The sequence below is a fragment of the Littorina saxatilis genome, linkage group LG4, assembly GCF_037325665.1.
Source record: "Littorina saxatilis isolate snail1 linkage group LG4, US_GU_Lsax_2.0, whole genome shotgun sequence".
In the NCBI taxonomy this organism is placed as follows: Eukaryota; Metazoa; Mollusca; class Gastropoda; order Littorinimorpha; family Littorinidae; genus Littorina; species Littorina saxatilis.
Window position 1 is genome coordinate 34,321,635 of NC_090248.1, and position 26,373 is coordinate 34,348,007.

The 26,373-nt window shown below is 39.3% G+C and overlaps 1 protein-coding gene across 6 annotated transcripts in view; it reads left to right on the forward strand.

Moving 5' to 3' along the window:
* The window catches only part of LOC138964554 (endosome/lysosome-associated apoptosis and autophagy regulator family member 2-like), a 44,850-nt gene that overhangs the window by 2,223 nt on the left and 16,254 nt on the right, over positions 1–26,373 (forward strand). For 5 of the 6 annotated variants that reach the window (XM_070336540.1, XM_070336537.1, XM_070336542.1 and 2 more), the window contains exons 3-14: positions 1,005–1,212; positions 16,742–16,889; positions 17,396–17,485; positions 18,230–18,338; positions 19,296–19,442; positions 19,819–19,907; positions 20,293–20,578; positions 21,111–21,331; positions 21,940–22,004; positions 22,366–22,581; positions 23,121–23,339; positions 23,787–23,922. In XM_070336540.1, coding sequence (XP_070192641.1) covers positions 1,005–1,212; positions 16,742–16,889; positions 17,396–17,485; positions 18,230–18,338; positions 19,296–19,442; positions 19,819–19,907; positions 20,293–20,578; positions 21,111–21,331; positions 21,940–22,004; positions 22,366–22,581; positions 23,121–23,339; positions 23,787–23,922 — 1,934 coding nt within the window. Of the gene's footprint in view, positions 1–1,004; positions 1,213–16,741; positions 16,890–17,395; positions 17,486–18,229; positions 18,339–19,295; positions 19,443–19,818; positions 19,908–20,292; positions 20,579–21,110; positions 21,332–21,939; positions 22,005–22,365; positions 22,582–23,120; positions 23,340–23,786; positions 23,923–25,698; positions 25,723–26,373 lie in introns of all 6 variants that reach the window. The other variant, XM_070336539.1, reaches the window with a different exon arrangement.

Sequence of the window (26,373 nt, forward strand, 5' to 3'; positions counted from 1 at the left end):
AAAATCAACCACCAGTACATGTATACAAGTATGTCCTAACAAGGGACATGAATAATAGTGAGCGTGTTACGACAGTAAAATGGCGTCATGTCGTAACTAGAGAATGTCCCGGTAGGATCACGCCGCGCCGTAATCAAAGTCTGGCCGAGTGACTCTACGACTCGTGGAAAAGGTGTAACCGAAGCCTGCAGTGAGCGGGTTACGACAGTAAAATGACGTCATGCCGTAACTATAGAATTTCTGAGTCGAATTACGACTTGAAAAAGGCGTAACAGTAGCCCCTACCAATATATATATATATATATATATATATATATAAACAAATATGGAAAAAATAACCAAAACAAGCCTTCACGTTTTCACCAATATTTCGGCCTCGTGGCCTTCGTCAGGGTGTTCTATTATTAGCTCGCACGATGTTTACAAATATCCTTTTCATATTTATTTAAATAGAAATTTATATCATATAAATTATTATTGTTACCTATAAATATAATTGTATTTGTAAGTGTAACTGTAACATCAGAAATTGTTATCAAGGATGGATCTATGAGTGCTGATGATGGGCAGAGATCTATCTCCAGATTAAAATATACATGTTTTGACAGGTTTGTGGGTTGACTTGCTTTGTCACAAAAACAAGGCATGCTCAGGGAACCATAACTTTTATGACTAAAACTGTTGTCATTGTCAGCAAGAGAAAATCACATTTAAAGACACCTTGTCATGAACATTTTGCAACAATTTGCATTACATGCTGTCAGTCCTGGGTCTTCAGTCCCTGACATGCTTTTTTGATCTTAAAGCATTGTTCTGACCCCTTGCTGGTTGGCTGTCCAAATTGTTGACACATACATTGATACAACTACAAGGTCTTATTCTTAGCCAGGACATTTGTACCTAAAAACAAAATCAGTCATGGCCCAACTAATCTATAATTATCCAAGTTGAGTTTGTCCTTGCGATTTGAGTTCATTATTATTCTCTTTTTTGTTTGTTTTCAGCTTTCACTTGCTCAGCTGGTCAGTTTCTTGACCTGAGTGCTGACCAGACATGTCAGCCTTGTCCGGCCGGCACCTACTCTCTGGGAGGTGGAGTACGTTTTGACGACTGGGAGAAAATTCCAGATGTGTTCTCTGTCACCTCAGAGGGGCTGGAGTCCAGTTTCCTCTGGAGAGGCCGAAGTGGACACGGAAGTGGAAACTGTTCCAAGTGAGTATGTCATTGTGATATATGTTGCCATGAAAAGTTACATTCATCAGATTCAGACACTGCAGGCACTTTGGTTAGAAATTAGAACAACCCATGGGGTAAAGAGATTTTTTTCACTGGATAGAAATAAGCTATGTCTTGAGAGAGAGAGAGAGAGATGGATTGTCTACAGCCAAGGAACATTTTAGATTGCAGCATAGTTTTTGTGGCACTTGTTTTACAGGTGTAGGAAAAATTACTCTCCGCGGCATATTACACATGTGTATATGGCCTTGGCTCAGAATTGGTGTCTAGAAACTGTGACAAAAAGTGTTTTTCAGAAAATGTTGTTTTTATAAACTGCACCTCAAAGAGAAAAAGATGACAAAGACAACCCAACAAGTCTGGAAGAAATCGGACATTTATTGTGTTAACAGTGGACAAAAATGTGCGTACATGCTGTTCATCACACTTACATCATGTCACAAGATAAACATGCCAATTAAAAGGAAACCTGAATAAACAGCTTACAAATTTCAGTTGTAAATTGACAAAGGAAGCCAAAAGGATAAATATGTACAAAATTCAAAATAAAGTAATTGGAATTACGTTCCCGACAAAAATAAACAGCAGGACAGTTCATCACCTTACAACAATGTGAGGGCCTCCGTTAAAAATAGCAAAAACTTACAGAATTATCAGTTAATATACATGGAATCACATTCATGTACCAATTAGCATCTGTAGCAGATTTCAGAGTGATAATGCAAGCAAATATTTACTTTTAAAGCAATGAAATGTTGAATTGTATGAACAGCAAGTTTCTATTCAGTACAAAAACTAGAAAATCAAACTTAGGTCGCACGTTATCTAGAAAGTCATCTGAAACATCATGTCAAGTGACATAAATTATCATGTTATCATCAACGAGACAAAATTCAAGTTCGTGAACAAGAAACAATTACATAAATTACTCATCCATCTTTTCTGTTCATCACTTTACAGCGTGACAAGGTCACATTTCACATATTAATATCCAAACGGAACAGAGCTAGAACACAATACACATATCCAGAACACACACATCAAAGGAGGGTAACATCAATGGCAAAAAAAAACTTGTAACTTAAAGCACTCAAAAGTTATCACATGAAAACTGGAGATGTTCATCACATTACAGCAAACTTGTCAAAAAATTGAACATAAATGACTGTCCTGTCTGCATAATTCATTTAACATGTCATTAAACAAGTTACATTAGGTGGCAGACATAAAATATAGAACATTGGAGGAAAAAACCGAGCATAGTAAGATTTAGTGACGCCAATAAGAAAAATGTTCATCACCTTACATCACAAGATGAACACATAATGAGACCCGCAAACCACTTTGGTGACAGAACATAAGCAAAATAAGTGAAAATGGAAGAATATATATGACTTAAGATTAAAAATACTCCAAATATGATATGTTCAAAAAAATAATGTGAGATAGAGAAAACTTTGGTGTTTGTTCATAACTTTACACAAATCAGATTGCAGAGATCTGATGTAAGATGATGAACTGTGCATGCTCATGTGACTTGAAGACATTTTGTAATTAGTTGAACATCACAGATTTTGAAATTGACACAAGTAAAAGGTAACTGTTTAAAAAATTCCAATCAATGACAAAGGAAAAAAAAGTTACCTTTGTTCATCACTTTACACACATTTGGCAATAGATGCTTGCTGTAAGGTTATGAACTACGCCAATTAAGTAATTCTAGGAGATAAGTTTGATTTTATCAAAACTATATGAAGATCCGTGGTAAACAATTAGATTAAGGCATTTTTTTCATGACTGATTTCTAAAATAACAACAAAAATCGCTAACTTTTAGATCAGTGTAATTTATTTGCTGAAAAGTGATGAACTACGTCGACATTAGGCATTGCATTTGTCTATCAAAATAACAACATGCTGACGGTTTTATTTTTTTCAAATTATTGGTGAAATCATGCCAGTTATGATTATTTCTCCAGTCTTTCATTAAATTGTTTCTATAAAATGTAAGTTCATCACTTTACAAAAGATCGATACACATTTTTTTTTTTTTTACATGTAGGAATCGAATTGAAAATTGTCTCAAGATCGGAAACTACGCACAAGTACTTGCTAAACAATACAGAAAAACAAACATCATTGCATTGTGACAAATTAACAAACTACAAACATTTATTCATAGCCACGCAGTTCATCACGCTAGATAACACAATTACAGCAATACATTTACCTTTACGTTCTCTATTTCCTTCGTCCATGACGACTTCATTCACAATGACGCTTCACCCTTTATTGATTTCGCGCCTAAAACAAGGGAATGTGACCGCTCACACCTTTCCGATAAAATATTAGTCCGATCAAAAATGTAGTTCATCACGATGCATCTTACAGCAAATTGACACATTTCACCTATGAAGCCATTTTCTGTACAAACTACAACGCAAACCATGAATTTTGATCCAGCAAATAATACTCGGGTCTAGTCTCATCAAATATTTGAGTGAACAACGGCGATTGTATTTTTTGATAACTCATTGTAGTGAACGATTCATCCGCGTGTTTCCTTACGACAATACGTGATGAACATCACTTCGTTTGTTTCCGGAAAATACTCGGCGATGCATTGACCGTTTCTGCCCGAAAGATACTCTATGATTTCATCAGCCTTTGCAGAACAGGAAAACTTCATTTTTTATGTTATGTCCTCGAACACTATCGCAATAAATTAATCCAATTAGACCCACTGTAAAATGTCACAAACAAATCGAGAAAACTCGGCCGATAATTAGCATAAATTGGGTCACAGCGACCAAAAGAACAACATCGGCTATCGACTTGAAGTGAAAACGGAAAGGTAAACATGTCTTAGATCCAAGAAATCTCTTTCCGTTGTCCTTCTGTGGCTCTGTTCACAGAAATTAGGCCATGAATAACCCGAGTGGGGGGAAAGTGGAGTTCGACGCCATTTCTGAGCCAAGGCCATATAAAATTATAATATATTATATCGGTGTTCAAACTCAAAGTAAACCTTATCTGCCTTAAGGGCAGTAGACTCCGAGCTATTTGTGCAGAACAGCTAATGGCTCAAAGAGTAAGAAGAGATTACAAAACTACACATGTATTCAAAAATGTGCAGTGTAAATTCTAGAAAACATAAAGGTTAACACCATCCAGCTTAATCAAACCCTGTTCAGTGTTGCCACTGAGTCACAGTCCACTGAGCTCCATTATACTTAGTAAAACATGGGTGGTTTGATGTTATCAGGTTTTATGTAACAACTAACATGGTGTAATACCACTACCAGCAGACAGCCTAGCCCAGCCCTCCTGTTAAAGGCAACAGATGTTGCAGATGTCTCAATTCCAGCTGTTGCCATACTGCCCTTGGCATTACTCACTAACTTATTTTGGTTTTGAAATTCCACACTGAGATATGCTGTTAATGTTATTAATCAGCATGGATATGATATGAGATGAATGCTGTGACACTGTTAGTCATAACTAAGGTACATTTTGAGGCACATGCCATGGTTAATAATTGTGGCTTTTTGCTTTGTTTGGAAAATAATTCAACTTCTTCTCCAGCTCTTAATTACAGCAACATCAACAAAATAAGTGGTTTATAAGATTTTAGTAGATTTAACTGAGATAAAAGGTTAGGCCAAACAAAAAAATGTTAATTTAGGGTAACGCGACCCAAAACATATAGGGTTGGTAGGTAGGCTTTTAAATTTTTTTAGTTGACCTCATAATAATATAATGAAAACATCACAAACACCATTTTGTCCCTTAGCCTCGTTATGGTTTGCAAAATGTGCCCCAATTGTTTTGTAAGAGAGTGGGGAACTTACCCTAAACCAACATTTTTTATAAAAAAATTCAAAGGCTGCTTGTTCTGTACAAGTTTTGTTTAAAGGGAAGCACATTACAGACTGTAGTGGGCTGGGCAAAACAGGACAAATAGTGAACAGAGGAAAGAGAGGACTTTGGAAGCTCTAGACGGATCAATATCTGGAGATTTCAGTTTGTCCCTTTAGCAAGCAGTGAACATCCTTGTGCTGCTGACACACACAGCTGTCGATGTCAACTGAGGTGGATGCCAGTTCATTTACCCCCTGTTAGCCAGACAATCGGCAATCACTAAATCTTCAACAGACAGACTGACATGAGTTCAGTGCGCGCAGTAACTGCAGTTGAATATGTTCATCACAACGGGGCAGGTGTGTTTCAGTGTTTGGTTAATTGGACTTTCAAATTATGTCTGAGCTCTGGCTGTATTACCCACATAATTATGTGTATATAATATTAATAATAAACTGTTGGTGGTCACTCAGTTCTGTGAGCAACAACGCTCCAACAAAGTGTGACATTTCTGTACAAATATTTTTTCTATGGTAAAACTAAAAGGAAGTTTGGCTTCACTTTTTTCAGACAACTTAGTTCCTAGTGATCCTAGACAGGCCAAATGCTTGATTGATTTTCATGCATGGCTTATTTTCCTTCATTTTCTTTGTCCTACTTCAAATCTCACTGTCCCAGGGCCAAAGAGCTGGCTTTGTTCAGTCATGCATGAAGAGATGATTGTCTGATAAAGTTCGTGTACACTACATTGGGGTGTGCACGTTAAACTTTAAAGATCCCACGATTGACAAAAGGGTCTTTCCTGGCAAAATTGTATAGGCATAGATAACAATGTCCACCAAAATACCAGTGTGACTTGGAATAATAGGCCGTGAAAAGTAGGATATGCGCCGAAATGGCTGCGATCTGCTGGCCGATGTGAATGCGTGATGTATTGTGTAAAAAAAAATTCCATCTCACACGGCATAAATAAATCCCTGCGCCTTGAATATGTGCGCGATATAAATTGCATAAAAAAATTTAAAAAATTAAAAAAATCCCTGCGCTTAGAACTGTACCCACGGAATACGCGCGATATAAGCCTCATATTGATTGATAAAGTTCTGACTTCAAATGAATTGTGTTAATGATATAAACATAGCAATTATCTTTATGCTCTATGTATATTGAGCTGAATATTTTTATTTTTTATTATTGATTTTGTTTGAATTCTTTGTCTGCATTTTCATTATTGTGTGTGTGTGTGTGTGTGTGTAAAACTAGGGAAACAATAAAAATGTTTTATACATGTATACATCATTTGATAAGGCAGAAATGAAGAGCTAGGTTACTGCAGTACTGTTAATGCCAACAGGCATAGGTGTCAGCTGGGTAACGAAGGGATTATACTGCTGTATGGGATCTGACATGCAGTGTTGGAAGCAGCTGCTGCGGCGTTTTACTGTGAAACTTAACTCTTTGTTCTCATCTTCCAAGCACATATATTGTAGTACATGTACTAACTTATCTCGTACCTGTCGCAGTGCTTGTACCGAAGCATACATTATCTTTGTTCAGTAACTTGTGGCAATGTGTTGTCTGTTTCGGTGCGAGACCAATATTGTTACATTATATTGTTACAAATCACTTTTTGTACACACATAAAAAATTCTAAGTTGTCGGTCAGTTCCATTGACAAACATGCAAACATCCTAGGTGCCCTCCGTAAAGAGCGAGCAATTTTCAAAGAATTTATTTTTGCATGGTTTATCTTACCAGGGATGTTGCTACAAGTTCTTCAGCATCAATAGGACATTTGAGTCTTGACCGTTTTCAGAAAGTGTAATAGGACATTATGAATTTGCACCAAACAGCTTATAACACATTCCATGGAATTGTTCCAAAGTCATGCGCCCACACACACACACACACACCCACACACCCATGCGCGCGCGCTGTAGAACACACACATAATATAGTAAATACATCAACACAGTGTGCGTATAATGTTGTATTTGTTTAGTTTCAAAGAAACCACAAAAAAGAAATCAACATGAACAACTTCACAGCTCTTACTTTGATTACAAACTGCATGATTTGGATAAAAGTTGAAAAATAAAATGATCGGTTTGATCTAATGCTGATCTTTTGCAGGCTTTAGTTTTTTTTCAGCGGCATAATTCAGTGCTTCGTCTCATATCGAAAACAAAAGCAGACGACAAATTTAGTCAGTTGGAGTTGTCTCCCGTACTCCTGTAGCATGCACTGATCTAAAAATAATCCACTATTTTTAGATCAGTGCGCTGCACCGAGACGGTTATACCCAAACGGCGCATACCGCAAACGGTTCGGGAATTCCCGACAAAAGAAAAGATCCGCACGCGGCACTGGCAACTTCAGTGTCAGCTGAACACAAGAGCGTTCGGTCTTTTAGAAGATTTGTATCTTGAAATGAAAATTAACGAATATCGCGCTGTCCGAAGGAATGGAGTACATATCGGACAATGACCACGCTCAGGCTAAAACGATAGGACATCTGACCGACATGCGGCAATGTGAATCGGACATTTGGGGATTTTCATCGTTATATATCCGATGTCCGACGCCTAACGACATCCCTGTCTTACCCCTGAGCCATCGTGAACCCGTGTGATCCAGTATCCCTTTTTCACAATGTAGTCGTCAGTTAGTAATTTGAATGTGAATCGATGTGAGCTTATCTGCAATAGCACGTTATTATGTACCTCTGACTAATGCACGAAACTAACGGTTGTGGGTCACAAGAACTCTAGCGATGGCTTTTGACTGTTCAGAGGAACTGGCGATAGGCATAAACCGTCGTCTGCTACGAGAACCACGACCTTGCGTGACCCTGCTTCCGGGCTTTTCTTTTTTCAAACTTTCAAAACTTCGAATTGTACTGGTCTTGTCTTGATGAAAAAAGAATTCTTTTATGATTTAAGAATGTTTGTGTAACAAGCTGTCAATTTATTATTTAGATTTTAAAAGTTAGGTCCAGCGCCCAAACGCACCACGGTCCGATTGTGTGAGGAGACAATCCGCAAAATTAATTATTTACAAATTGCTCGCTCTTTACGCAGGGCACCTAGGATGTTCCCGTTCGGTGAGTGCTTAAATGAAAGGGTGTTTGTACTGTATGTAAAAGCCTGACAGTATTTGTGATGGTTTACAGGAGGCTTACTGTGCCTTTAAGGGATTTTTAATTTAAAAAAAATCTTTTTAAGATTTTAAGTTGAACCTGGAATTTGCTGACTATATTTATATTGGACTCGCAGACACACCCCCCCCCCCCCCCCCTTTCCCCTCCTGACTATTTCACAATCACATACAATTATACATGTATTTCAATTCCCATGTTTGAGACTCGGAATGACAGGCTTAACTCACTCACTGACAGACAGTGAAGACAGGTTTTCCTGTGAAAACAGTCAATAAAAGGACAAAGGATGCTGCGAAGAACAGACCTAATATTCCTTGTCTGGGCTGTCACTCAATAATGGATGTCCAGTTACAAGTAACACTAACACACCTGGTTGTCTGTGGTGCGCACTAACTGTGTCAACATAATGAGAAGTTACTGTTTTTGTTCAGCACTTTTTCCTTCTGCGTGCTGTCTCCTTCTCCATCAGAATTAGGAATTAAAGATTTACGTTTTGAATTTGTATGTTTTTGAAGCAAGGCTGAGAATTATATGTATCCCTCTTGTTTTTGTGTGTTACTGTTAGTGTCTCTTTGTCTCTGACATTTTCTTTCAAACCTTGTTCGTTCCATGTTGCGTCTGCTTTTTGTTGTCTTTTGTGTTCTTATTTTTCCTGATGAAGCTTCCATAAGCGAAAATTCATACCGTCTTGTCTCGTTCTTGTATCGGTGAGTACAGTATTCCTTTGTTTTTTAACTCTGACATTTTAGGTTTACAGAAATGTGACTTGTTTAATTTAAGCAGATCTTCTTCTTCCCATCTGTACGTTTGTCTGTTACACTAGTGGACTACCCCCTGAGTCTCTCTAATGGGAGATTTAAAGATTAGATTTAGACTCTAAAATAACCCAAGTGATGAGGAATTAGAATGTCCTATGTAACATTTAATTACAAATTCCATAGTACATAAACTTTTTGGGGGAGAAATTTGTTGCCCGATGTATTTCATTGTGCATGTTCATAGCCTGGAAGACGATTTGAACTCGCTAAAAACAAAAACACAACAAATGCATGTATGTCTGTCTTGATGTCCATATTATTAGTATGTTTACTATGAATGATACAAAGTCATTGATGTAGCTCACACTTTTATAACAGAATATATATGGGTCATTCTCAGAAATGGTGGTCCAAAGTGTTACATACAAAGTAAAAAATAAAGAGTCAAGAAATACAAAATAATTGTTTTTACTATGAAGTCTATTGTTTGCTATACATAATAATGCAAAAATTAGACAAAAAGAGTAATTGAGACAGTGACAAAAGGTCAGGTGTCATGTCTACTGTCCCGAATGACACACGATTGCTGACATTTCACCATTGCCAAAAGAATAAACAAATAAGAAATAGGTAGAAAATGAATGTGAAAACTGACTTTGATTGTTGATCAGTATGTTCTATACCACTAACAAATAATCTACTTACACATAGCTGTTTGGCAAATGTATGTTGCATGGGACACACTGACATGAAAGTGGAAGATTTGTTTCCCTCTAGAAAAACTACATATCAAGTTACACTTTTTGTGCTCTTCCATTCCAGTTGGCAATCAATTGTTAACGCATGTTATTAGAAAAAATAGAACGAAAACAGATTAGATAGAATGAAAAATGTACTGGTGATGTCATTTGGGACATACTGACATGAAAACGGCACCTTTTGTCATTGTCTCATTTACGTGATGAATGTTGTAACATGGAAACCAAATTCCAACTTTAAACCACCTAAGCCTTCAATCCTTTGTGCATTTTTTATCAGTTCTGCAGTATTTTTGTGTTCTACCCAACACATTCTAGTTATGAAAGGTAAGGACTTCAACTAATATTGGTAAAAAAATGACATTTGGAACAAAACTAAGGTGAATGTCGCAACACAGAAACGAAATGCTTGAACCACTTTCGGTTCCTGTGCGACAGACATGAATCTGCACTGTTTGGCCTTTCCTGCCGGCAAAACCCGTCTGACCCAAAATAACTACACAAAACACAATTCGTCAGAGTTTGCTGTATTTGTTGAAAGTTCCTGTTGCGTTCAGATTACCCATTTTAAGTACTTGATGAATGTCGAACATCGACGATCAGAGGATACGAAAATTTCTTGGCTGCTTTGTTCCGCTAAACTTCGCGCTTTGAGAGACTGTTTGCACTCGATATCCTTCCGACACTACATTGTCGCCATCCGCGGTGTGTAAGTTTGTGACAAAGCTTTGCAGGCTCGACAATTAAGTAAAAACCATCTTCAGTTGTAACGTAGGTCAGGAAACGACGCCATGAGTTTCAGCAAATGATATGATTCTGGAGTTTTCTGTGAATATTTGGCTGTGATTCAAAGGACTATTTTTTTGTTCGAACTTCCTGTGCGCCAAAGAGCTAAAAATAGCCGTGATGTGGCAAAGTCATGGAGCACATTGCTGTCCGATGTTCGCGCGTCGAGTCCGGATACGATGCGTTACGACATTCATAATTTTTTGTTCGAAGCCCGTAACTTCAAATTCAGCGTGAGTTTTTGCAAAGATGTGTTGCTACGTCCAATACTGAACTCCTGACTGTCGATTGCAGTAATTTGTTGGTGTTTGCATGTTTGCATTTAGCCATGAGACTGAACATATTGTTGATCACGAAAGTCGTGTAACGCTTCGGCGATCCGGAAACGGCCGAACTTCGCAATTGAAAAGCACACAAAAACAACACCAACGTATAGAAACCATTTTTGAGTCACTTGAGAAAAAGTGACTCTATGTAATCGGTCAGTGTTAGTCTGTCCGGCCGGCCGGCCGTCCGGCCGGCCGTCCGTAGACACCACCTTAACGTTGGACTTTTCTCGGAAACTATCAAAGCGATCGGGCTCATATTTTGTTTAGTCGTGACCTCCAATGACCTCTACACTTTAACGATGGTTTCGTTGACCTTTGACCTTTTTCAAGGTCACAGGTCAGCGTCAAAGGAAAAATTAGACATTTTATATCTTTTCTCGGAAACTATCAAAGCGATCGGGCTCATATTTTGTTTAGTCGTGACCTCCAATGACCTCTACACTTTAACGATGGTTTCGTTGACCTTTGACCTTTTTCAAGGTCACAGGTCAGCGTCAAAGGAAAAATTAGACATTTTATATCTTTGACAAAGTTCATCGGATGTGATTGAAACTTTGTAGGATTATTCTTTACATCAAAGTATTTACATCTGTAGCCTTTTACGAACGTTATCAGAAAAACAAGGGAGATAACTAGCCTTTTCTGTTCGGCAACACACAACTTAACGTTGGGCTTTTCTCGGAAACTATAAAAGTGACCGGGCTCAAATTTTATGTGAACGTGACTCATTGTGTTGTGAATAGCAATTTCTTCCTGTCCATCTGATGCCTCATATAATATTCAGAACTGCGAAAGTGACTCGATCGAGCGTTTGCTCTTCTTGTATTGGCATACAACAATGCTTTAATGTCTCAGGAATAGAAATAATTTTACTTTACTTTTTCATAATTTCAAATGTGTCACCCCTACTCACTCTCACTGGACCACCATTTCTGAGAATGACTCATATATAAGCGAATTGTAACAACAAAAAAGTATACTTCATGGGTACAGAAATTGTCCCAGTCTGCATTTTTTCCTTTTTTGATGAAGTCATGCATGCATGATAGACTGAGCCAGGCATGTGCAAGGCCAGCTTAGGCCCAAATTAGATTGCCTTCGATTTTTGCTACCACATCTGGGTGTTAACAGCTTCTTCATTTCCACAGATCAATACTAGTCTTGGTGGCCTGCCTGCAAATTATTAATCTTTTCCCATTAGTTGTGCATTGTGTGCGCAAAATGAAAAGTCATGAACAATGCATACACCTACTAGTGCTTACAAGTGAAAATCAGACACTGAAGCTTTGTCAGGGTTGTCTGCAATTGCCAGCGTTTTTGTTGTGTGTTTATTTTGGGTTTGTTTGTGTGACTGAGTGTGTGTGCATGTTTTTTTGTTTTGTTTTGTTGCTTTTTTAACCTGGTTACAATTTTTTACAATAATGCTACTAGGTGAGTTAACAAGCTGCTGAATAACTTAAACTTGGAGTTGGAGGCGTGAAAACTTGATCTGTTTTACATACTCACACAAACATTCATGGAACTGTTTGTTTTGAGAGAAAAGTACTAGATTACACAAGCTGCAGGTGCATGTCAAGATATCCTAGAGCTATTATCCCCATACTTTTTGCCCTTGAACTTGACCTTTAGTGTGTTAACCTAGACTGGTGCATTACACAAATTATCATACTCATTTTATTTATCAACTTATACTGTATGTATAAAAATGAAGAGGCCAGCTGCCAGTCATTAGTGATATCATTATGGATGTGATTGAGACACATTAAAAAATTCAATGTACAGTGCAAAGGTGTCATGAAGAGAAGAAAATGAAGTAAAAGAAAAACAGCTGCGCATACACTTCATCACATAAAAGATAAACACAGAAAAAATCTATCTGTTCATGTCTTCAAAATAGTGCTATAACAGAACAGTGAAGTCTTCCAAGGTACAGTCCAGTCTGCCCAGGCAATGTGTGACCCACTGTAATAGCACCAGCAGCAGAGACTGTGCTAACTTGATTACACCCTGTGTGGTTGCCTTGTATAAGTGATGTAAAATGTCAGGCGACCATTATCAACACCCTGCCAATGTGCTCCCACCCCCTAGAGATGATTGCCTATAATTGATACACACACAGTTACTGGGAAGGGCATAGGAATGTGTAGCGTTTGTGTACACACTTCGGAGTGTGACTAGTAATAGCACTCACGAGAGAATTTGACAGGTGTTTTTGAAAAGATAAAGGCCTTTGTCACTGTGAAGCAAAAGAGAAAACTTAAGACAAGGTAGCATTGTAAAATCTAATATTTCAGGGTCATCTGTCAGGGCTTGGAATCTCACAGGCATGTAATTGTACTTAACCATACAGCGTGATAGCTCAAATGTGTTACACCTGAATTACAGCTTCCCCCTTCCCCCTCTGCCTTCTTTACAAAATGCCCTGTCAGGTGTGTGTCTGTCTGTCTTTGTAATTGTTTGTGTGCGTGTGTTCCAAAATTTTTTATTGGCTCACGTAAGTGTAGCCTATGCGATGCTAACTTTTGTCTGTCTGTGCGTGTGTATGTGATAGAAACTTTTGACTGAACACCGAAATACTAATTTTACCTGGTTATTATCCAAGCAACAGCTTCAAAGTATTGAAGCAATGATCAACATTTCGTCGGCACGTATGTAGTTAAAGTGTGTATACAAAGAAAACGGGTGGTGGGGGTAAAAACAGCGGACTGGTTTGTGTCGTGTGTGGTATGTAGACCAGGTCAGGGGTCAAGGTTAGGTCAGATCGCGTGAAGGATTGTGGTATAGATACAGTTATCACCGAGCTGCAGTTTGCCGATTCGGAGAACACGCTTTCACATTGTTCGGTTTCGTAGCTCCAGAAAAATAGATAAAGAAGATACCAAAGGAGATTTCCTACAGGTTAATCTGCACAGCGTGTTTCCAGTGTCTGCGCGAAGAAGCGCTGTCGAAAGCGCAGTGTCGATCTGGCCATCTGGCAGTCGTGTCCCCGTAAGTACTAAAAAGTAGGCTACAGACAGACAGATCTAGATCGTACGTGTCTCGCACTCTTGCACCGTATCACTTATGCTTACTGTTTCTTTCTTTCTTTATTTGGTGTTTAACGTCGTTTTAAACCGTTCAAGGTTATATCGCGACGGTATGCTTACTGTGTGTGTGTATGTGTGACGGAGTGATTGAGTTTGTGTTACTGTTTGTCGATTTCTTACATGAGCCGTGAAGGCTTCGCCTCTTGTTTTTGTTAGCAAACAATTGCTGTCTGACATCCCATTCCCAGACTTATGTGTTAATATTGGTGTTTCATCAATGTATAAATTGTTTGCTCGCTGCAAATATTTATGTAATGTTGAAATGTTTGGGCATGACACATTCTGAGTTAGAGTACATGTACATGTATTTAATACATGTGACTGTGCTTGGATTTGTGTAAACTGTTAACATTGAATATTGGAAAGAATTAGCTCTGGCACTGTTCAGTACAATACAATTACAATACAATACAATAATACTTTATTATCTCAAAATGAAAATTTACATTGTGGCTGACAAACACACACCAACATTAACACATGTCAATACATTGTATAAGCAACTATTACAAACACCCTTTAACACTATTGTGACTAGCACTGCCACGGCGTTGACGTCCTGCCAGCCCAAGCTTGCCACCAAGAAACTTACCAAAAATCAGTAACTGTAAAGAAATCTGTCTAGCAAGCTTGAATTAAGTCCAATCACCACCAAATTTTGTGTACTAATTCAAAAATGGATGCCCAGTTCAGTCGTGCTATTTATAAGTTTGTCACGCGATTTGTTTTAGCAAAGGGGGGTGAAAGGGGGATAATTTGTGTTTTTTAACGTTTTTTTGTGTGTGTTTTATTTTCCACTGCTTTTTTTAAAAGTTATTTTTTAACAGAAAGTATTATAAATAATGTTATAACCAAACAAGGTGTAAAACCTATGAATTAGCTGAAATATTGTTAACATTGTACACAGAAATAAGGAGACAGTACAAAGAAAAAAACAAGCAAATCACGCATTCACTCACAGCATCCTGACTCAAATGAAACAAAACTGTAACACTCACCAAATGATGTCTAGGTAATCCATATTGAATATAAGTCACATTTTCACAACAAAGTACCAACTGTACACCTATGAACAAGTCCAAAAGGATTTGAAGACTCCAGCCATCCATTGTTATCAGTGCTGCCACGCCCCCATAGCTCCTGCACGATTCCGAGATACATGTTCGTCTAGCAGTATCACCCCCTACCACGTGTAGTTTGCCGACTCGTACTAGCAACAACGGGACTGTTTCTTCCTCAATATCACTGCTATTATCGCTTTCTTGAGGCTAAAACGACACGATGTATCATGATCTGCAGGATCCTCAAGATCCAACATCCGGAGAATCTCCTCCCGTGACAAGGCTCGCCTTCGATTCATTTTTTTTGTTCGAAAACACCACGCAAATCTGCACTAATTTGATCAAGCCGGAAGAGAAAACCACGTGTATCAAGGGAAACAACTCAATTTATTGCAATCTTCAAAAACCGGGAAGCAATCACGAGTCTTGTACCTTGTATGACTGGTACTGAAAAATGCGCGTCCCGTCCATGGGCGTGTCAGCGCGGTTACTGATTTATCAGTGTCCCGTCGCGAAAGTGTTAAGAAGTTAAAAAAAAAAAAAAAACCAACCCGCGGGTTAGGGGGAAGAATTTACCCGATGCTCCCCAGCATGTAGTAAGAGGTGACTTAAGCGGATTCTGTTTCTCCTTTTACCCTTGTTAAGTGTTTTTTGTATAGAATATAGTCAATTTTTGTAAAGATTTTAGGCAATGCCAGTATGTAAGAAATGTTAAGTCCTTTGTACTGGAAACTTGCATTCTCCCAGTAAGGTAATATATATATATATTGTACTACGTTGCAAGCCCCTGGAGCAAATTTTTGATTAGTGCTTTTGTGAACAAGAAACAATTGACAAGTGGCTCTATCCCATCTCCCCCCTTTCCCCGTCGCGATATAACCTTCGTGGTTGAAAACGACGTTACACCAAATAAAGAAAAGAAAAGTAAAAAAACCCAAAAAAACACAACACCGTATCCCTTGCTACAGCAACCAGTCAAGCTAGTGCAATTCCACTCCTTGTGAAACTTAATTTTATATGAGGAAAACTGTCAGCAATCACAAATAGTATCTATATATATATATATATATACGACTTGTGTCTGTCTGTGTGTGTGTGTGTGTGTGTGTGTGTGTCCGCGATGCACGCCCAAGGTTCTCGATGGATCTGTTTCAAATTTGGTGGGCTATATTCAGGTAGACCCCAGACACAACCTGCTCGATGAGATATTTCAACACGTGCTCTCAGTGCGCAGCGCTGAACCGATTTTGCTTTTTCTCTGGATCCATTTCCAGTAACTCTTCCTTATCTTCTCCAGTCTTAGTGTTTTCAGCGTTTATCTCCCTTCCTTCGTGTAGCGTCAATCCATATTCCCGTTACTACGTTTTTTACAATGTCACTGGACGTTACTATTTTTAGAAGGTCTCCAGTGTTTTGCGCGTTTATCTCCTTTCCTTCGTGCGCCGGCAAAGCCGGCGGCGTACACCCGGCAAAGCCGGGTCCCAGGCACAGCCTGGTATTCGGCTCTACTTCCCGGCGAAGCGGGTAATCATCTAGTGTATATAATGTGTTAGCAATTTCACACCAGCTGGTGTTGAATCAAAACTCGCCCTGTAACTTAGATAGGTAAATTTCTAGTTACTGCAAAGTCTGATACAAATCTGATGAAGAATGCAAGCTGCGTTTTGTTGTGGATTATAACAGTTGTAAAATGGTCCTGTGTTACAGATCAATGTGGAAACCGCGAGGCGCTTACGTCTACTCACTGCCAGCAGCTTGCACAACGTCCTTGACCTACGCAACAAAGCTGGTGAAGGGCGGACATGTCACTTTTGAATACCAGTACAGAGACCCGGAGACCATCTTTCATTTTATTGTGAGTTGATTGTGCTGTAAGGAAGTCAATGCACTGGTCAGAGTTTATTCTGTACGCTGTTGATGGCTGCAAGGTTTATTATTTTGCAGATGTCATTTATAATAAAGGAGAAATGTGGGATGAAGTTAATAAGTGATCATTATTTTTCCATGAAAGTAATTTGAGCATTTTATGGTTTGATTGTGTGTTCTGTACTGCTGTTGCACAATGCAAACTCGGGGGGGAAACAACTTTGGGACAATTAATGTTAGAGAGAGAGAGAGAAAGAAGTGTCAGTATATTATAGTTCATATTGATATGTGAGCTTAGATGAATGTGTGTGTGTGTGGGGGGGGGGGGGGGGGGGTGTAGGTTGGTGGCTAGCTTTGTGCAGGTAAAAATGGTTTCTTCAAAAGATAAATATTGTTTGTCTCTATTTCCTGTGGCATGTAAAATAAATACAAATATTGATTTGTTCATTCTTTGTGGCCAGTCATTGTTAACTGTGTGAATATTGTTGTGGCCAGGTGCAAAACGACCAGTGTCAGGCAGCAGAAGACGAGAACAGCAGTCGGTGGCCAGAAGTCACAGAGGAAGGAAAATGGGGATCTATGACTGTGAGTTTGATAATGATGGACTGTAGAAACCAGTCTTGTTCCCACACAATGAGGGCAAAAGGTCTGTTGGACCTAGATTAAAAATATGTTAAAACAAAAATATGTCGGTCGTCCGACCAGGGATCAGACAGATGCGTCGGATGAAACAAGTGTACAACAGTGACTGCAAACCGGGGCACGGGAACAACGGTGATAAATGATACATGGGTGGGATTCTTCCGGAAATCTGGATTCGTAATGTCTGTGGTGACGCTTTTTTGGTTGTTAATTATACAAATCCTTCAGCGCACAAGGGCCACCAGGCCCCCCTTAAAATTCTTCAGGATTCATGACATTTTTCAGTCCCACCCATGACGATAACATAGCTACCTTTCTTGACATATAGTGGGGTTTTTTAATTTTAAGGGTTGCAATATCTTCTAAATAAAGATAAAGATCGGAGCACTTCACATCTATTCTGTGAGATAATGAATTCAGTGTAAATATATTGTCATGAACAAGTGAATGTTAAACTTAACATGTTACATTTAAACGTATAGGACTCTGAATACTTATCAAGATACAAATATTGTTCTTTGAAAAAAAGAAAGAAGAAAAAAGATACAAATAATAAACATGACTGTTGTTGTTTAGAAACTCATTCTTGTACATCGCACTCTTAAATGAAAGGAGAGTAAGTGTCTGGTCTGCTATAGTATAACGAATGCTTCCTCTTTACTGAATCACATGCTTATGTATTGGCAGGTGGCACTGAAAACGGGGACAAACATCTTGCAGTGGCGTGTGATTGGGGCTTTGTCCGACATGGTCGGGTCTCAGAATCCCATTCTCATTCGCAAAATTGAAATCACAGGTATGTGGACTGGGAGTGTCTTCCGGTTGTTGTTGCTGTTGCTGCTGCTGCCCTGTCCTGCTCAGTTTCATATTTTTTACTTGTTTTTACCCATTATAAATAGTGAGGTTAGCTTGGAAAGAAAGTTATTTATTTGTTTAATTGACAGAAGGTAATAGGATTTTTGTGATTATCAGTTACATTTGCAGTTTTCCATCCTGTAACAAGTGTTGTTCATAATTTGGTTGAGCAGACCTGTGCACATCTACGGTTTCTCCGTAATTTCTCCGATTTTTATATGCAGAATACGGTGCTACGGATTTTTAATTAAAATTCCAAAATTCCGATGTTTTACTAAAAAAAAAAAAGTTTTACTTTTTTTCTGTTTTAAGATGTTTTGACCAATTAGTTGGCTGTTGCGCTGAAAAGACGTTTTCCGATTTACCGGAAGCGCGCGTGTTCTCAGCGTTAAGTCTTTGTTCTTAGACTTAGTTCGTCCAGCGTGGCAACTTGTGATTGAAGTGAAACATGGAAAAGAAAAAAAGAGTGCGAGATTCAGATAGTGAAGAGGAGATACCAGCTCTGTTACGAAAGAAGAAGAAAACGGCACAACAGTGCTGTAAGTCCAGTTATTCTCAAGACAACTTACTACTGAAACATTTTAAAAAAACTCCTGAAATTTGGTTTTCTACTGGTGAGCGTTTTGAGTGTGCACAGGTCTGGTTGAGCCTGTCATTGTGTTGTCAGTTATGTGTATTAAGTTGTCATTAAAAAATGTACAGATTGCCCACAGCTTCACTTTTCTCAAAATAGTCAGGATGTTTAAAATGTTTGAGTGAGTTAAATCTTCACTCAAGTAATGTTTAGAAAGTTGTCATTAAGAAATGTCCAGGTTGCCCACAGCTTCACTTTTCTCAAAATATTCACGATTTTTAAAATGTTTGATTGCGTTAAATCTTGACTGCCTGATTGTTCCAGGTGTGGCATTTACCTCTGAGTGCACCAAGTGTCGTAACGGCACCTACAGCAGTGGGGGGACTGCCTTCTGTGCTCCCTGCGAAGCCAACAAGTATTCAGGGCGAGGGGCCACACAGTGTGAAGCATGCAAGTCAGATGAATATGCTGGTACGTGAAATACACTGAGAAAGAATGAAAGGTTGTTCGGGATGAACATTTACCAGAAAATAAAGATGTGTGTCAAAGCATGCATGATGTTTCCCTTGTTAGCCTGCAGTGGATTGTATTTACCAATATGTAATATTATTTTGATGAAAATGTTTGAAAAGTCTCATTTTATGAAGGTTTGTGGTCTGTGTGTGCATGGAAATGTGAGTGGATGCAGGTTGCTTGAAAAACATTAGCATGTTTGTGTTTGGGTGGATGCTCCAATGTGTATATGTGCATTTGTTAGTATGTTTGTGTGTGTGTGTGTGTGTGTGCATACATGTGTGTGGGTCAGAGCATGGCATATTTCAGACACAGTGTTTGTGTGCTGTTTCAGAGCCAGGATCAAGGATCTGTTCCAAGCGCCCTCCTTGCACAAAGTATGACTACTATGAATACCAGACCCCATGTGACCAAAACAAACAGGTATTCAAACTTGTACTATTCTTTTCACGGTATAACTGTGTCTGAGGAACAGAAAGAGACACATTAATTTGTGACCACTTTGTGTGATTTTCAGTTAGGACTGTCTCGTCATCAGTTCTCACCAGCTGCTGTTGCCATGAATTGTAACATTTCTCCGTCAGATTTTGATGTTTAGGTTTAGTTTTTAGATTCACAGAAAGTTGTAACTTAATCTTGTGTTACAGAACTTACACTACACTTCTTGAAATTGAATATATTCTGATCCAATAACCTTCAAGCTCTCAGCCTTTTCTTATTTGTTTTAACATTTTGGAACTATCCTCTGCCTTTTGTGACCAATAATATCATCTGTACTAAACAAAATGTTGACCAAATCTTTGTCCAGACTCGCAGAACATACAAGTGGATTGAACCCAGAACCTGCAACGACAAAGTTGCTGGCTCCGTGTCTCTGCCAGCCAGCACGGACCTGAAGTCTTGCCCTCCTTGTAACTCGGGTATGCATCCTGTTAACGCGTCACACTGCGAGTTCTGTCCAGACGGTCACTACTCCGACGGAGCATCTGCGTGTCATGCTTGTCCAGTGTCCACTTCTCCGGAGTACGGGTTGGATTATCAGTGGTGGACAGTCATGCCCCCGAACGCGTCTTCACATTGTATTCCTATGGGATGTGAGTTAATTGTTATGAATGTTTTGGTGTGATGGCAAAGACAGTCAAAACTGATATTGTCAGAAAAATCTCTGTGTAGCGGTTTCTCTTTCACCCACACTTGATTATGTCGTGTCTGTACTGAACCGAAAAGCAGTTATTAATGTGGTGACAAAACTTTTCAGAGCAGTATGTGTCTTAATAAGTGGTCATTTTTGCAAAAGTGGATTGCAGTTGCAGTATGCTAAAAATGCAAAGAGGAAACAAAGCTGCATCTGCATTGAAAATCAATTTGTTTATATGATGCCAGGGGAAAATTTTCAGTGCATGCACCACAGAGGTTTCATGATAAAGAAGGCATCTCACTCTGGGTGTTATGATTCCTGCAGGCAAATGCTACATTTTCTTTTTGCTTGAATTTCAGTGAGCTGATGCCCTGCTACCTTGATAAATGATATCTTCTGAAAGTCAAACATTACCTTCAGTTTGAATATATACAGTAATAAAGGTTTCTGAAATGTAAGAAATGTACGAAACATTGTGCGTCCCACAGTGGGCCAGTGTTCAGAGAACGCAGGATGGCAGCCAGCAGGAGACTACATCCAGACCAGCTTCGGACCATCAGATCGCAACACCTTCTTGGCCTTGGGGCTCTACGTGGAGGGTTTCCGTGGGGAGCCCACGACATCAGGGGGCAAGCTGTCCGTTCTGGGTCAGGTCAAGTTCACCTTTGAGGTCAACTGCTCCATCTCTTGCGAGTTGGTCTTCCTCTCGGTGAGTGTTGCTGGTGTAAACTTCATTTGATGTTGTGTTGCTGGTTTGTGGCATATCTTTAATGAAAATATGTTCGGAATAATGTTGCTGTTTTGTGGCATATCTTTAATGAAAATATTTTCGGAATGACTCTGCTTAAAACGATAACGGTGAAAAGAAAGATCTGGGTTTTTTTCCCATCAGAAGATTCTTTTCTGATCACATTTTCAGTTGCTTTAAGAACAAAAAAGTTACAAAAAGATGCCTCCATTGATAACATGCAGGAGGGGTGGGTGGTGGAAAAACTTTTCACCAAATCCAAAAACTTGACCTTTCAGCTTGCTAAAATCTAGCGGCGTGCGCTAGCTAAGCTTTGCGCGAGTCGCTGACCGCGACGCATCGGTCAGTTCCAGCGCCACACTCCGAGCCAATTAACGAAGGGCGCATTTATCACTCAAACCTCTAATCGCCATGCGCGTGTGGTGAAAAGTTCTTTTTCCGGCAATATTCGCAGTTTGAACAAGACAGATATATCTAAAGTAAAGTGTTATTGAATTGGCTTTGTAGGTTTGCCAATGGGAATACCTGTTTTACTTGTACAATAATGTTTTGTTGGTTGTTTTTTGCAGGATGCCAAAGGCAGGAACAATGTTGTGCAGTCTTGGATGGGCAGTGTAAAAAGACAGGAATTTGTGTGAGTACAGTGTCTTTAAAGAAAATTGAAAGCTTGTCATGTACACTGAGATTTTGACTGTTTTTCTGTCAATCTTGTCATTGTCTTTTAACTGATATTTCTTAAATAAATGTTTGCACATTCTGTGATTGCTATGCATCAACTGCATTTAAAGGAACACACACACACCCAAGCATTCATTTGCGCCTGCGCTCGCATTCACTCTTTAAATTTAGCATCCAATTTACACAGCCTTTTGATCTTGAGAGATATTTTTAACTTACCAATGTTTAAACTTTTAATAACAACTGTTATTTATTTGAACAGTATGCGCAGCACAAAAAGATGATACATAATATCTTGCATTTTATTCTTGCAACAGCTATGACATCCACACCAACGGACCTGTGACGCTGAGCTGGGCCTTCCAGCCTTTGTCCTATGACATGGAGGAGGAGGAGGGGGAGGATCCCGGATCCAAGCTGACCACCATTGGACTTGACAGTGTGGCCAAAATCTATTCCATCAAAGTCACCAACACCCTGGGGGGAGGTGCCACTAACTGTTTGGCTTGTCCCAAGGGTATCTCTGAAAAGGGGTAAGAGATTGTATGTGTGTGTGTTTTTGGGGAGGTTGAGTTTTCTGTGATTGACATTGGGTGACCCCCCCTACCCACCCAAAGTACCAGTAAATGTCACCCTTTGTATTGTATGGGGAGATTTATATAGCGCTTGACGTTCTCTAAGCGCTTTACATATTAATTTCTGCCGTGTGAGATGGAATTTTTTACACAATATATCACGCATTCACATCGGCCAGCAAACCTCAAGCCTATTAGGGCGAGCATTCACCTTTCACGGCCTTTATTCCAAGTCACACGGGTATTTGGTGGACATTTTTATCTATGCCTATACAATTTTGCCAGGAAAGAACCTTTTGTCAATCGTGGGATCTTTAACGTGCACACCCCAATGTAGTGATTCTTTGTGGAATGTTGCATTTGTATTCCGTGCCAAAGTCATCAGTACACTGAGGTTGACACAGCACAGTGTGTTGACAGGAACTAACATGCAGATTGCCGACACAGCAAACTTGAATCAAAACTCTCCATTGAAGATGTTGTCATGATTGTTTCAGGTGCGTGCCATGCCCAGATGGACAGTACATTGAGCAGAAGTCAACACAGTGTGTGGAGTGCCCACCGGACACTGTCCTCCCCAGCAGCAACTCGTGGGGCAAAGATTCCTGCAAGATTTGCGGTGAGGGGCTCAAGGCAATAGACAAGCGCGCCTGCAAATCTGACTGTCAGTTCACCGACAAGGCTGGCAGACTGTACGACTTCACAGCTCTGGATGGGTGAGAATTGAAACTATATTGATGATTCCAGGACTCAGTTGAAGAGAAGTGAAATTCCTGATACTTTTAGCTGATTTCAGAGTTGCTACACTCTTACAGTACTAGCACTAGCGGCAGTTGTAGGAACAATGTGAATATCATTCTAACTTGGCTCACCCGCCGCCTTCTTGAATGCAGATCAGTGATTCACTGCAATTGTGATGCTTTTTATTCCTTTCATTTAGAGAATGAACAAAAGATGTTTTAGATAAATAAAAATATGTTATCTAGAAAAGCAAGCCCATTTGTTGCCGTAGCTGCTCAAACACAAAAAGATTCACACAGACCCAGAGACAAATTGACCTCAAAATCTCTCCACCTCTTTCCCTCTTTCTTCCACTCTATCGTTTCCTTTCTCATTTTCTGTTATAACTGCAAGACCTGGGAACATTTTGCGTTGTTTTTCAGAGTGCACTACGTTCAGGGTGGACGTCTGTTCACTTCCAGTGGCACCATGTACTACCATGGCTTCAACCTCACACTGTGCAATGCCAAGAACACGGAGCTCCCTGTGTGCATCAACAACGTCACTGCCGACACTCAGGTAAGGACATGGTCAACTGATGGTCTGAATGTTGGCAAAACTGGTGTTATCTCAGGATTAGACAAAAAAAGTAATTGCAAATGGCTGTTGTTTGTTGTTGTCCTTGGGGAATGTACAACCACATTTTTAGTGAGCTGTATTGAAAGGCCAACTGTTGAATATATGTTTTGAATCCCTCGCCACACCAAAGAAAGCAAAAGTGAGCTGTGATATTGGGGTCCGGGTAGCTCAGTTGGTAGAGCACTGGACTTGTGATCCAAAGGTCGCAGGTTCGAATCCCAGCAGGGACGGACACGGGTCAACTTTATGTGCAGACTCAGAGACGGTATCCATGTCCCATCCCCGTGTCACCACAGTGGCACGTAAAAGACCTCGGTCATTCTGTCATAAGGGCAGGTGGCTGATTACACCTAAACACGCAGACACCTGGGTAGCGCGACTCTTGTTGCTGCTAGCTTTCCACTGAGAGGAAGCGACCCCGAATTTCCCAGCGATGGAACAATAAAGTAATTAAAATGAAGAAAGAAAAAACAAGTCGCGTAAGGCGAAAATACAACATTTAGTCAAGTAGCTGTCGAACTCACAGAATGAAACTGAACGCAATGCCATTTTTCAGCAAGACCGTATACTCGTAGCATCGTCAGTCCACCGCTCATGGCAAAGGCAGTGAAATTGACAAGAAGAGCGGGGTAGTACTTGCGCTGAGAAGGATAGCACACTTTTCTGTACCTATCTTCGTTTTAACTTTCTGAGCGTGTTTTTAATCCAAACATATCATATCTATATGTTTTTGGAATCAGGAACCGACAAGGAATAAGATGAAAGTGTTTTGAAATTGATTTCGACAATTTAATTTTGATAATAATTTTTATATTTTTAATTTTCAGAGCTTGTTTTTAATCCAAATATAACATATTTATATGTTTTTGTAATCAGAAAATGATGGAGAATAAGATGAACGTAAATTTGGATCGTTTTATAAGAAAAATTTTTTTTTTACATTTTTCAGATTTTTAATGACCAAAGTCATTAATTAATTTTTAAGCCACCAAGCTGAAATGCAATACCGAAGTCCGGGCTTCGTCGAAGATTACTTGACCAAAATTTCAACCAATTTGGTTGAAAAATGAGGGCGTGACAGTGCCGCCTCAACTTTCACTAAAAGCCGGATATGACGTCATCAAAGACATTTATCAAAAAAATGAAAAAAACGTCTGAGGATATCATACCCAGGAACTCTCATGTCAAATTTCATAAAGATCGGCCCAGTAGTTTAGTCTGAATCGCTCTACACACACACACACACAGACAGACACACACACACACACACACACACACATGCACATACACCAAGACCCTCGTCTCGATTCCCCCCTCTATGTTAAAACATTTAGTCAAAACTTGACTAAATGTAATAAAATGAAATTAAAAAAATGATATGGTCGGTATTGCTGTGTGTTGCTACGTTCTGTGTCCAACAACGAAATGAATAGAAGGAAAGGGGAGAGTCAGGTAAAAAAAAAAGTGGGACAGAAGAGAGTGTCTATTTGAGTGTACACGTATGTGTGTACCATAGACGTGTATGTGCAGCTATAAAGTTGCTAAGCAGTTTACAGAGTTATTGTGTATAAATCTGAGACTGCACACACTTTCATGGTATGATACAGACTTGAAATGCTGGCTCCATGGAGTGGCATTATAATTACATATTTCATGATAATCATTTATTTTGTTTTGAACAGTTCATACTATACTTGTTTTGTGGGCATTTCTCAGGATCTCAAGAAGGCGGTCATGAAGGTAGCTTCTTCAATCAACGTATTTCCTTTTACAACTTCTAGCAACATATAGTCCAAGGTGTGCACAAAACAGCAGTATACACACTAGTTTTTTTATATTTAACCGTGCATCTTGACATGCACAAAACTAACCTCTGTTCCGGTCTTAAAAATTTGAGACTAAAACATGAGTTGAAATGGGCTGTGGCTGCTTTTACTAATCCAGCTTTCAATTAACCCATATTTTGCGTAGAGAAGCTCAAATGATGGGAATAGAATGCCACCTAAAATGTTTGTTCTCTGTACTTACCTAATACAGAAGGATCACAAGGTAAAGTATATATGTGGGACATTTCTTTATCCCTGGGATCTATGTATATGCCTTCCACCTTAGGCCAATGCTGAATAATTTACAAAGTATGATTAATTGCAGCAGTTAGATAGGTTGGAGCTTCTGAGGAATTATTTTGTGTGGTAGATAACTTGTGCAGCAGTTACAGCGTGGCAGACTGGTACAGTGGTAGATTTTGGCTGCAAAGAATTTTATTTTTTAATAGATGCACATGGATCCTTCCAGTGGCAGCAGAATTTTTGTTAAACTAGTTTGGGTTTGATAACAGATAGTAAAGCAATGCCTGTGATAGGAAACAACCTCACCCCTGTAGGTGTAAGG